The sequence below is a fragment of the Candida pseudojiufengensis genome (genome assembly GCF_024610245.1).
Source record: "Candida pseudojiufengensis strain CBS 10847 chromosome Unknown scaffold1, whole genome shotgun sequence".
In the NCBI taxonomy this organism is placed as follows: domain Eukaryota; kingdom Fungi; phylum Ascomycota; class Pichiomycetes; order Serinales; family Debaryomycetaceae; genus Lodderomyces; species Lodderomyces pseudojiufengensis.
Genome location: NW_026261530.1, coordinates 1,455,542 through 1,469,230, shown reverse-complemented (window position 1 = coordinate 1,469,230; position 13,689 = coordinate 1,455,542). Strand labels below are relative to the sequence as shown.

Below are 13,689 nucleotides of genomic sequence, written 5' to 3'. Positions count from 1 at the left end.
TTTAGTCTAGGCTATTAGATTATCCTTTTTGTGCTCTGTTAATTCGATCCGAGTTGATTTACTCCGTAACCGAGTTTAATTTTTCAAGTATCATAATTCTACAGATTTTAGTAGAATTGATAGAAGATGTTATGATTACTTTCAATGATAAAACAGTTTCTTTATCATTATAACCTTTTTAATATTACTATAGAAAGTCCATGATTCGAATACCGAACTATCTCAATGTTTTCAGACTAACTTACAAAAGAACTACACAAACAATAATATTTAAAAACCAAAATTTTACCACAACTACTAAATCAAACCCTATTCAATGGAAATTAACAAATTCAACATCACCACCAAGATATGATACAGGATGTACATTCTGTCAACCAAATTTACCATCAGATAAACCAATAAATTTTAAACAACCATTATCTAAATCATCAGTTATTCCCGATAAACATATATTAAGTTTAACAACAACTCCTTCTAATGATATATCAAATTTTAATTCTAAAATTGAAGAAATTCCTGGGACATTGGCTCATAGAATTCATGGATTAAAACTGGAAAAACAAATTGGTTTAAAGTTTGGTATAACTTTATCAAGTATTGTTTTAGAAAATCATCAAAATATATTAGAAAAGTATGGAGTGAAAGAGTCGAATGACCAATTAGTATTTATTTATCCAGATATGAAAATTGTGAAATTCCCCACTAAAGACATAGATCAATTTTTAAAAAAATATGATTTAATTGAAGATCAATCAAAACAAGAAGTATATAATCCATTTAAAACAGTTAAAGATTTAACTATTCAACACAAGACAAATCCAATAGATGATATAAAAATTAAAGATTCAAATTTTAAAGAATTTCCCATAGAGAAAGATTTAATAGTAACTTGTGGTCATGCAAAAAGAGATATAAGATGTGGACAATTAGGTCCATTAATAACAAATGAATTCAATAAAGTGTTAAAAGAGAAAAATTTAAAAGATAATACTTACCTTGGTCAAATATCTCATATTGGAGGTCATGCATTTGCAGGAAATGTATTATACTACCCAAAAGAAACTCAATCTACTAATGATTTTATTTGGTATGGACGTGTTTTTCCACAAGATGTTCAATCATTAGTTGATGATACTGTTATAGATAAAAAAATTATAAAGAATTTATATAGAGGTGATTTAGAAAAAATTGAAAAATTAGCATGTAAATAGATATTTAATTTTATAGAAAACCAACTCTTTTTATTTATCTATATTTATAAACTATATCTATGCTAAATACAACCAACTTTTGTAGGTCTAATCACAATCTATGTCTTACAAATTATCCTTGCAAAATACATTCTTAAAACCAAAAATCAACAATATTTGAACCTCCATTATAATTAGCTTGAGCTAAACCAATTTTTCTAGTATCTAAATTATAAGCAACATAAGCATTTTGTAAAAAAGTATCACCAAAAAAGTTTCCTGAACCACCTTCCCATTCAGGTTTTATTAAACAAACACATTGATCATTACCTAAATCATTAAATAATGATGTATAAGGTAAATTAATACTAACTCCATTAAAATTAAAAGTTAAATGTTGAGAATAATCAATTGATGAACATGCAACAGTATCTGAACTTCCAATTCCCATTGCATCTAATATGGGATTTGCAATTTCTGCATTTAATATAATATATGTAGTACCTGAATCTAAAGCAGTATTAAATTTTAAATCATGAGTTTTACCATCTGGTGTTGTAAATGATTGAACTTCTACTCCAATCCATGTATAATTTGCAAAATCTAATATAGCTAAATCACCATCATATTTTGCAGTATCCACACCACCAAATAAAATATTACCAGAAGCTGAACCTGGTTCATTTAAAAATAATGAATAAGCAGTTTTATCAATTATACCTTGATTTTTTAAAGCTATAGGAAAATTTGGATATTCAGGTTCAGTTTGTTCTAAATTAGTTAAACCAACACCCATTAATCCAATATATCTATCATCTTGATTCATTAAACCAAATTGTACTTGATCTAATTTAGTACCATCATCAAACCAATAATCATCTTTAGCAAAATAACCTTTTGCATTTCTACCATCATTAAAAGTAGCAAATAAAACAGTTGATAAATTATGATAAGTAGTTGATTGACTTGGATCAAATGATCCATAATTTTTACATTGTAAATTTGAATAACATATAGCATCTGAACTGGGGAACCATAAATTTGATGAACCAGTATCTAATCCTACCCAAATTTCTTGTTGATTTGATCCCATTTTAATTTTAGTTAAATATTGTAATTCTTGATTATAAAGATTTAAACTTTCTGATCTTTTATTATCAGAATTGCTAGAAGAATGAACAGCTGGTACATCTGATTTATTTCCAGGTTTAACAACATCAAATGATAAATTTAAAGTTTTTGGAGATCTTTTTTCAATTGGTGAAGCAATTGAAATTGAAGCAAGAAGTGATTGAATTATCAAAGAAGAAGTTGAAAATTTCATGATAGTTTTGATTTATTGGTTGGGTGATTTGAAATATTTTGAACTTTGAATGAACATCTTTGGGGTGATAATCATGGGCTATTTATATAATAGATTCAAAGAACGGACTCAAGTTTTAGTTTTAAGATAAGAGCACATTGTGTCAAACCACCGACAAAGCATTCTCCTTCCATTTTCTAATAAAAATTCTCTAATGAAATTGGTTTGAAGTTTTCCATTCTCTTTCATTTTGTACCAAAATTCCAATTGGCTCAAACATTGTTTCAATTCTTAATTTTTCAAAATTTTTCATAATTCAAATTTGAAACAATAGAAATTCAAGTGTAATCATCGTTATGAATAAATGATTCGAACGCGTATTAAAAAAAGTTATTCCGAATTGTAAATATAAAAATTTTAGATAAATTAGATAACGTTTGATTTAAGCCAGTAAGACTATGTTCATAACCATTATAGAATTTCATCTTTTGACTCTGTAAGTTTTTCAGTTTGTAGAATGTAGAATTTGCGTTTTGAGAATTTAAGTCAAATTTGCTTTTTTTTTTAGTGCCTTTTCCTTTGGACTATATCGAGTTGTATATGAATTTGCAAGGCCATCATATTTAACTACTTTTTATGAAATATGGGGTAATAGGTGATGGTTATAGATTTAATGAATTTTTTATGGTTTAAAACTAATTTTGAAATGAAAAGTTATAAATCTGAAATCATAATTTATTTCCATCTATTACCGTTATAAAATGAAAAATTGAAAATTTATAATCATTATCGAAAATTACTAAAAAATAGATCATAACCATCTAATCTTCAAGAAGATAGAAAACGTTTCTTGAACTAAAATGTTTCTAACCACTCATATCATATCAGCAAGCAAAGATAGTAGAATTCATTCTAATCTTTGCAAAAAATATGACAAAAAACGGCAAAATGGTTCTATTGTACTGAAACACGAATAAAAAAATAAAATTTACTCGTGTTTATACGTTACATACATTATTGAAACTTTTATCATTCGCCATGATGCATACTTAATATTCTTTTGTTGCAACTTGGAATAGAACATTTTTGACTCTGTATCTCACTTTAGCGATCTGATCTCATCGATTTGCTTATCTGAAATACTTACTTCTCCGAAAGGAGATATCCAAATCAAAAAATGTAGAAATTTTACAAAATTGATAATATATCGTTTTTGTAAATTTACGTTAATTATGTAAGGTACACACAATATGAAACTTTGTAAGGTAATAAATTGATTGAGGTAAAAATTACAACTCTTGTGGGGGTTTTCATCTAAAAATGTAAAGTAGAAGAATGGAGTAAATTTCGTCAAAGACCCCAGAATTATCAACCCGATGCAGGGCAAATAATTTGCTCAATGTAGTTGGGCCACAGACAACTGTTTAGAATCTTCATGTAAAGAAAGAATATGACGATCTCGTTTCTTAGTAATACATGCATTGTATTCTTTTTCCATTCTCCTATATTCTCCAGAGATTTATTATTGAATTTGTATTAACAAAATATTTTAATAACAATTCTCTTGAGAACATAGGAAATAGGGAAAAGAAAACAACTATTATATCATCCAGTGAAGAATGTATTTTGAAACATTTTAAAGCACTATTTTCAAATATGATTGTTTCCAATAAACTAAACTAAAAAGCCTTGATCTCTTCGACAATCAAATAACACAAATGGATTACCACATTTATAAAATGAACTGATTACATCAAAAATAATCAAGATTGCATTGTAAATTTTCAATCCATGGTGAATCATGTAAGAACCCTTTAGCATTTTATTGCTTCCTTATTCGTAATTACCTTCAATTTTCTTGAGGTCACATTCCTAAAAAATTATAAATTAGTTGAAAACAAAATCATAAAAGTTCATACTTTGAAAAATTGAAAAAAATTCCTGATTGTAACTAGACTTGAAACTTGTAATATCATCATTTGTGAAAAAAAACTTTAATCATACTGTAAAAATCAATTGATTGATGTAATAACCTTTTCAACTCAAAAGATTCTAAAAATCAAAAAAAAAAATGAAACCATTCTATCAAATATACCTTATCCTATCAAGACATTCCATCTCATACCTATCAACACACCTTATCCTGTCAAGACATTTTTATTAACACTTTTGGAGAAAAATATTTCGGAAGTAGAAGCTTAATTTTTGCAATATCACTCAATAATTACTTCCGGAATATTTTTATACCAAAAGTTTTAATAAAGATGTACCTTAATAACTATAATGTCTGATAGCCTTAATCTTGCATCTGTTTTCACCAATCTCTTTTGAATTAGCAATTCAAAGACGACCAAAGCAGGTACAAACCTAACCAGCCAATCTTATAGCTATTGACACTTTCGAAACATCTGATTTCGAATTGTTGCTTGGTATTTAAAAATCATATTATCAATTATGATTCTTTTTCTTGTGATGGGGCGTCTCTTTCTTGTATAGATTGAATTAAATTAGATTGATTCTTTAACTTGTAACCAAATATTTAGTTCTTCTTGTACCTTGTCTTGTAAATTGAATATTCCATTCTTCTTGTTTTTTGAAGTGCTTAATTGAAATAAGTGGTTGAAATCAAGTTTTAAGGAAGTTGAACGTATACATCATGAATAAAAATCTTATCAATAATTTTGAGAATGAATGAAAATGAAAAAAAAAATCTTAATGATGATGATGATGATGATTTTTTGTCATGATTTAATAAGGAATTTACTAAATTTTCAGATATGATATATTAATGGTAGTTGTTCTCATTTCCACAAGTATATTTTGTTTGACCATTATTATGAACACTGATTAATTTTAAAGTCTACAAAATGGTCTTGTCGCTTTACCAATTTGGTTCTCGATATACCTATTTATTTCCCGCTCGAAAAACTGACATGCATGCAACACGATTAAGTTCTGAAAACTTAGTTTCTGTTGCATTAGTGTTAGTTCTTCGAGCAAAAAATCGATGAATACATCTTCAAATTGGTAAAGCAGGACGAGTTGATGTAGAATATGTTTAACTGCAAGTGATGACAACTCATTGGTTTCTGAAAATCTTCAGTTATATCATTGCTTCATGTTACTTAATACCAACTGTTACATATAAGTATGAATGTGAATTTGATTAATAAAAAACTTGAGGGCAAAAAAGAATTGGTAAAATTAAATATTTATAATTTTTTTTAATCTAATATTTCCTTTTCTTCCCTTTTCATTTTATCAAAATTAACCAATCCTTGAAAATCAATACAATAATTAGACTCAAATTTAATATAATTTTATATAAATTTCAATAAATCATTTGTTGAATAATAGTTCTAAGTTCTATAGTTTTGAAATTTATTTTTATTATTTTCTGAAGAATTAGGTTAGAATAATCTTCAGAAAGTTATAAAAATTAAATATCGAAAAAAATAATGGAACTTAGAAATAAATACAATCATTATCAATGGTTCAATCTTTGGAAAAAGCAGTAACTGATTAATGAAAATTAGGTACATAAAAATTGTAAATGAAATTATAACTTAGGTCCTTCTTCTTCCCAAGAGTGTTGAAATTAGTTGAATCAAAAATGAAAAAGAAACCGTATAGTTTCAAATTCCAACCAGATTTTGGTTAACAATTCATTCAAATCATCAAGTACTTACTTTTCGAAAATCTTTGATAAAATTTGAAACAATTTAAACTGATTTAGATGAGAAGAAATGAGAAGAAATGAGTGTTGTTGTTGTAATCTTCAGTGATTTCAATGACATCCTTGTCTTGATTAGTGATATTTTGTATAGCCTTTGTCCCAAAATATCACTACCCAATGGCAAGGAGGTTATTGAAATCACCGAAGATAGAAACAATATCTATTTCATTTGTTTAAATACGAAGTTCATGGTCTATTAAATACTGAGTAACGGATGTTGTTTCATGTTATTCTGAGTTGTATTTTTTTTTCACGAACTTTTTCAATTTCAAATGAAATTTCTTAAATTTTGATACAAAAATGATATAAATTTGCAATATGAAAATCAAAAAATTACATTACTTGTATAAAACTTTAAGAAAAGAAAGGGAGGCATTGCATTGTTCAAACTATTTATTCATTTATTCATTCATTCGTTCATTTATTCATTTATACTTTGTATTTTCACTTAGACTCAACTTGTGAAGTGTAAAAATTTCACATTTTTAATTTGAATTTGCTAGAACTGCAGCAAATTCATTATTGTATTGTTGTAGAGATGTAAAGTCATTAATTAAGCATTACATACTATATAATGTGGTACAAAACATTGCTGACAAATCAATAATTTATTAAAAGTAGTATCAATTGAATCTTAAATGCAGAAGGTCACTCATGATTAGATCGTTTCAAAATAATAAGTTCTTGTCTTGGTAAAATATGTAAATATAGATCTTGTGTACTTTTTTTGGTTGTATTATTAAAACAATAAACAATTGTAAAAGCCATTTCTTTTAATAAATTACAGGCTAATGTTTAAACTTTTTTCCGGATATTTACTAAGTAAAAATAGGAATGGAACGGATGAACATTTGGTAGTAGTCATTGGTTGTTTCAAAAATTTCACCTAATATCTATTTTATATCGGAATTATAACTCCGTGTACAAAATTCAAACTTTTTTAGTTAATTTTTCCACTACTACTACTACTGGATCCAATTCTGTAAATTACAACTGATGAAAGTCAAGTTATAATGGTTATTTTGTCAACTTTTACTTCTACTAGAAAGGATTATATCGTTTATTTTCTGACATATTGTATGATGAATTGTAAATTAATCAAACGTTTCAATTTATCAATGATAGATCGAATTTTATGATTTTTCATGTGAGATCAATGTTTCCAATTAAACTCTTGTTTCAATTAGTAAAGGAAGACGAAAGTTTGAGAACATGATGAAATTAGGTCACGAATGAAGAATCAATTTGAACAACAACCTTCTTGAAACAATTTGTAACCAGAGTATAGAAAAATAAACGAGTTAATTGTATACTAACTATCCACATACAGATCTCTCCCTTTTGTATCCATACATCCTTATTGCATATACTTATTAGTATTTGTGTTACTTTTTTAATGCACTCAAAAAGTCAAATAATAATATACTTCAGAACAAATTCACACCTACTATCTCCGATGTATTCCAATTTATTTCTATAGTGTGTAGTAGTTTTAAATGAATTTTGTTATTAGTTCCAAATGTATCTCAAAACTTTAATTTCAATTACCCTTATAGATGGAAATTGAATAATAGACTAAAAGGAAATTGAAAAAATGGTAAATCCCAAAAAAGAGTTTAGAATCATCAGATAATTTTTCAAGTATACAATTTCATAAAAAAAAAAAAAGAAAATATTAATTACTTAGTTGAAAGGGTTCCTTAATTCAATTGTATAACTCGACAGCTCATTTTACCAAGAAACTGTTCCTCTTTTCAGCCTCTCTAACCATCTAGAGATTCTAGTTAGGTTCATACTTTATTACGTATGTATTATTAATTATAATGATTTAATTGGTGATAATTTTTTATTTTATTTTATTTTTTAAACGGTTATATCGAAAATTAATTTTATTTCAAAATGTAAATCATCTTAAAAAATATCTTACATGTAGTATACTAAATTAATCATTTAATACGATCCAACAAATTATTATTATTAGTCTTCTTCTATGTTACAATACTAAAGCTAAGTACTTAATTAAAATAATACTTCAATCTTAATATGAAAATCGAAATAAAAAACATGCCACTTTTATTTTCGATTCCCGTGAGAATTTCTTATACCCATCCCTAATGAACAACCATTTCACTCACTCAATTAATTAAACGTTTCTTTGGCAGTAGAAGACAGTCATTTGAAATTGAATTTTTTTGAGAGTTCCTTGGATAATCAATTGAAACAAAACTTGAATTTGATTTAATTCCTAATTTTACCATAATACAAATTTAAAATTTTTCATTCTTTGTGTTTCATAATTTTTTTTATTTTAGAAATTTTGCATCTTTTTTTTCCCTTTGTTTCACAACCATCATCCACATCCCTCTAATTTAACAATACATAACTCACTATACATTAATGGAAAATTGAAATGGAAGTGCCAGTCACTCAGTTTAATTTGGAAGGAAAATGTCAAAACATGATTCAATTTTTATTATTAACACTCTGATTATTTTTTTTTTTCTTTTTCTGGGGTTAAACAATATTAACTCATTTTAATTAATTAATTTATTATTATATTTACAATTTTATATTCATCATCAATCGTTTTTAAACTTTTTAAAAATAACAACATCATTACAAATCATCTAGATTTTATATTCTCTTCAAAAAATTATAAATATCAATTGAAATTATCAATTTAATTTATAAATATTTCAATACCTCATTCACATCATCACTGATTATAATACAATCACTTAGATATCCATTCACTAAAGCCTATAAAAAATGACTCAACAATATCAACAACAAGAATTAACTGAAAAACAAAAAGAATTAATTTTAAGTACAGTACCAATATTAGAACAAGCAGGAGAAACATTAACTTCAAAATTTTATAATCGTATGTTAACAAATTATGATGAAGTTAAACCTTTCTTTAATGAAACTGATCAAAAATTATTAAGACAACCTAAAATTTTAGCTTTCGCTTTATTAAATTATGCAAAAAATATAAGAGATTTAACTCCATTAACTTCATTTGTAAAACAAATTGTTTCAAAACATGTTGGATTACAAGTTAAACCTCAACATTATCCAATTGTTGGTACATGTTTAATTGAAACAATGGTTGAAATTTTACCAAAAGATATTGCAACTCCAGAATTTATTGAAGCTTGGTCAATTGCATATGGAAATTTAGCTGCTTTATTAATTGATTTAGAAGCAAATGAATTTTCAAAACAACCATGGCAAGATTTTAAAAATTTTAAAATTACAAAAATTGAACAAGAAGCAAGTAATGTAAAATCAGTTTATTTTACTCCTGAAGATGGAACACCATTACCACCAACAAAACCAGGACAATATGTTTGTATACGTTGGAAATTACCAAATTCAAAATTTGAAAAATCAAGAGAATATTCAATAAGTCAAATTCCTAAAAATAATGAATATAGAATATCTGTTAAAAAATTACCAGGAGGATTAATTTCTACATATATTCATGAAGAATTAAAAGTAGGTGATACTATAAGAGTTGCTCCACCAGCTGGTAATTTCAATTATGTTGAAGAACCAAAAGAAAAAGAAATGATCTTGATAGCTGGTGGTATTGGTATTACTCCATTAATTTCAATAATTGAAATTGGTTTAAAAAATAATAGAAAAATAAAATTATTTAATTGTAATAAAACAGTTGATGAAAGACCATTTAAACAGTTCTTCAAAAGTTTACAAGCTCAACACCCAGAAAATTTAGAAATTATAGAATATTTATCACAAGATCCTGATGCTAAACAACCAGAATTTAATAAAGTATATAATAGAAAATTTGAATTATCTGATTTAGATTTCTTAAACAACAAGGAAAATGATAACAAAGATTATGAAATTTATTTATTAGGTCCAAAGGGATTCATGAAATTTATTAAAAATCATTTAGATAAAAAATTAATTCCTTTTAATTTTGAATATTTTGGACCTTTTGATGTTGAAAATTAGAAATAAAAAGAATTTTATGATGAATTTTTTTTTATCTTATTTATTAGTTTAGTTTTTTGATGATTTTTGTTCTTGTATATATTTTTTTTCCAATAAATAAAGTTATTTAATTACAAATTTTGAGTTAACAATTTTGAACCTACTATAAACCTCAATTGATTTTTAGACAAACCTCTTTTAGAAATATTCTATTCACTAGATACCATTAGGTTTTATTTATCAAAAATGGTTTCACTCACCTCATTACTGAATCAGTATTTACAAAATCGAAAGGTAATCAGTCATTAGCCAAATTTTATTTGAATTTGAACCAGTTTATAAGGTTATACTTGTCTCTCATGTTTTTAGTATGTTTAGTTCAAGACACATCAATCTATCTGTTTTTATCACAGACTCTTAAATAAATTTTTTCCCCCACAGCTTGATTTTTTATTATCAAGTCATTGAAGATCCAAGTGAAATCTCAATTTACTAGTTGATCCTAAATTCTATTCTTCAAATCTTCTTTAAATTTCAATTTCTTTTTGAACAATCCCATCATTCTTTAAATTTTCCAACTTCGAGTTCTCATCATTAATTAAATCAATGATAGTCTTAAATAATTCAAAACTTGAACCACCATTAAATAAATTATAAACATTAGATTCATCATCAACTATACCAAAATATAAAGGAACTTCCAATTTCTTACTTAATTTTAAAATAAAAAATTTAATTTCTAAATTTTCTAATCCAATTAATTGAGTAGTTGAATTTTGAATAACATATATATAATTTTGATAATTACTTGTAGATTTGGTTGATGATTGAATTAAATATATTGTTATTGGTGCTGTTTTTATATGTGAATGATCATATGATATAGTTAATGTATAATCTTGTCCATTAAGTGTTATTTCTTCTATTATTTGATTCATTGTTTGATGAAGGAGAACTTCTAATCTAGTTGTAAATGCAGCTGAGTGGTTGTCTTTTGAGGGTAAATTTGAACTGAAATTTTTATTGAACCTGAAGTTTGTTACACAAAACCAATGCAGAGAATCTCGACCTAATAGATCATCTTTGGGCGGAAATTATTGGCAGACCATCCGCACTAGACCTTGTACGTCGCAAAAGTTTATAAGTCGAACAATTAACCTCTTTCAGTCTGTGTGCTAAACAAATTTTTGAAGATCTTTGTGTAAGGCTGTTCGAAATTCACTTTTTAATATCAAAATCAAGCTTTTCAATCTAGTTATAAGAAAGGCTTTATAAAGAAACTTTAAATTGTAATAAATTACTTTCAAATACTCCTTGATTGCACGTTCTGCAGGAAAGTTGAAAGTAATCTATGGTAACTTGTTCAGAAAAATATTGATAATTTTGACGATTGTTTTATCTTGTTATACAAGCAAAGTTATGCTAATGGACCTTCCAATCTTCGACAAGTAATTCTATGCGAGGATAAAGAAGTCTAGAACGAAATATAGCACTTTGAACAATCGAAGCTAGATTCAAAACGTCAGTATTTCAATGAAATTTAAATTACAGTTTGAATTTATTCATTCGGTGTTGTTACTTAATGAAATTTGTTAAAATCAAAAAAAAACAAACTTCAAAAGCTAAGAATAGTGTTGTCTTTTGTTTGAAAAGCTTTAGATATCCATCAACGTATATGCAGTGATCATGGAAAATTAACACGTATCCAGTTTAGACATTTCCAGTGAATTGACGTCGCTATTAAGCATTATATTTTTACGATAACTTGTCAACAATAGAAAACATTCAATCAAAACTTCTGGTATAATTGATTGAATACAATTATTGGTCTAGTATTTTGTAGAAAACATTTTAAGTTCTAGAAATAATCTTTCATATCTTGATGAAGATTCTTAGAAATTGAACTCAAAATGTGGCCCACAAAAAAACTGGACCATTAACTTCATCATGAGCTTACTTAAAGACTTATTCCCTTCGTGTTTAACACTAATTGTTCTTTTTTTTTTTCATCAATTAATTTACTACATATACTTACCTTCTCAATTTGTGTAACTTTATTTTTTCAACTAACTTTGTATCACCAAGTTCTAACTTTAAAAATTAGCTAACAATTAAGGAAATAATAAACACCACAGATTAAAGTCTGTTTGTTTTTCTTTTATTTTTCTTCATTTGACTGTACGTAGTTTATAGCACGAAAAGTTTAAGGAAAGTATAACTAGTAGCAAATTAATGAAATTTCAATTATTCAAAAACTGATAAATTATTCTGAAACATTTAAAGATTTTTTATAGTTTTTTTTTCCCATGAATATATATGTTTACCAATCCCTTAATTTAATGATTTAAAACACATAAAGTTGAATCAAATTGAATTTTACAATTTTTCAAAGATTGCTTTGAAAGCAAACCAATGAACTACATTTAAAACATAAGTAAAATCTTTAGATTCAAATTTGATTTTAAAAGCTTTATTTGATCATACTCAACATTTTCTTAATACCCTTTTTTATACTTTTATTCCTGATATATCGAAAACTTTAAATATTATACCTCAAATCTTAATTTCGTGTTATTAATCAAAACTATTGAATTTTTTCAATTTCACACAAATCAGATACTGCCCAATATTTATAATAATTATCGATATTAAAAAAATTTAATTCAAGAACCAAAATTATCAAACTATCGCTTTAAAACCCACATTTTTTCAAAACTCTGAACCTGAGACCAAATATTGAATCATATTTAACTATTCCCAATTATTTCACAAATTAAATTAATTTTTATACCTTTATCAATAAAACTTTATTTCATATTTAAAATTTCAAACATAAATTGTGAATTATAAGAAAATTACAATTAAATTAATTTAATTAAATAAAATTACTTGATTATATTTTCCTAATTTGATCTATTATTATTATTATTATTAAAATTTTACAAATCTTAAGTTAGGGACCAAATTGATTTATAATATTGGACCAATTGGAAACACAAAAATACGGTCCCCATAATTTAAGCTTTAATCATATAGGTGAAGAAACAATTGCTGCTTTACCCCCCCTAGTAACAAAGCATACCACTCATTTAAATTTTTAAGTTTTCCAAAATTTCAAAACACTTTCAAATCTCATTGATTATTTCCCCAATAGATATACAAATAATTTCCATAATCAGTTTCAAGGATAAATAATAAATTATTATTATATACCAAAAAAAGTTTTTTTACTTTTTCGTAATAACTAAATTTGGATCTTTTATCATTAATTAATCAATTATTATTATTAAAAATTTTAATTATCCAACGATCATAAAGCAGATACTTGAAAACGATAAAAATAAAGTCTTTAGTCAAAAGTCTTATTTTTAAATAGCAAGGCTGATTGATATATATCTGTTTTATTTTCAATTTTTAACCAATTTTAATTCCTCCCTTATAAACTTTCAAAGTTTTGATCTTTCTCATATAACTTTGGGAAATAATTACCAACT

General features: G+C 25.7%; 4 protein-coding genes across 4 annotated transcripts; 2 read left to right on the top strand and 2 right to left on the bottom strand. All coding sequences in view use genetic code 12, as the record gives it.

The window, feature by feature from the left end:
- Positions 1-200: 200 nt before the first annotated feature.
- Positions 201-1,214, top strand: KGF55_003754 (uncharacterized protein; the record flags this gene model as incomplete). Its single annotated transcript, XM_051758582.1, has 1 exon — positions 201-1,214. The coding sequence occupies one exon, from the start codon at positions 201-203 to the stop codon at positions 1,212-1,214; it is 1,014 nt and encodes a 337-aa protein (XP_051614126.1).
- Positions 1,215-1,347: 133 nt separating this feature from the next.
- Positions 1,348-2,517, bottom strand: SAP2 (Sap2p; the record flags this gene model as incomplete). Its single annotated transcript, XM_051758581.1, has 1 exon — positions 1,348-2,517. One exon carries the CDS (start codon positions 2,515-2,517, stop codon positions 1,348-1,350), a length of 1,170 nt encoding a protein of 389 aa, XP_051614125.1.
- Positions 2,518-9,001: 6,484 nt separating this feature from the next.
- Positions 9,002-10,216, top strand: YHB1 (Yhb1p; the record flags this gene model as incomplete). Its single annotated transcript, XM_051758580.1, has 1 exon — positions 9,002-10,216. The coding sequence occupies one exon, from the start codon at positions 9,002-9,004 to the stop codon at positions 10,214-10,216; it is 1,215 nt and encodes a 404-aa protein (XP_051614124.1).
- Positions 10,217-10,722: 506 nt separating this feature from the next.
- Positions 10,723-11,133, bottom strand: KGF55_003751 (uncharacterized protein; the record flags this gene model as incomplete). Its single annotated transcript, XM_051758579.1, has 1 exon — positions 10,723-11,133. The coding sequence occupies one exon, from the start codon at positions 11,131-11,133 to the stop codon at positions 10,723-10,725; it is 411 nt and encodes a 136-aa protein (XP_051614123.1).
- Positions 11,134-13,689: the final 2,556 nt, after the last annotated feature.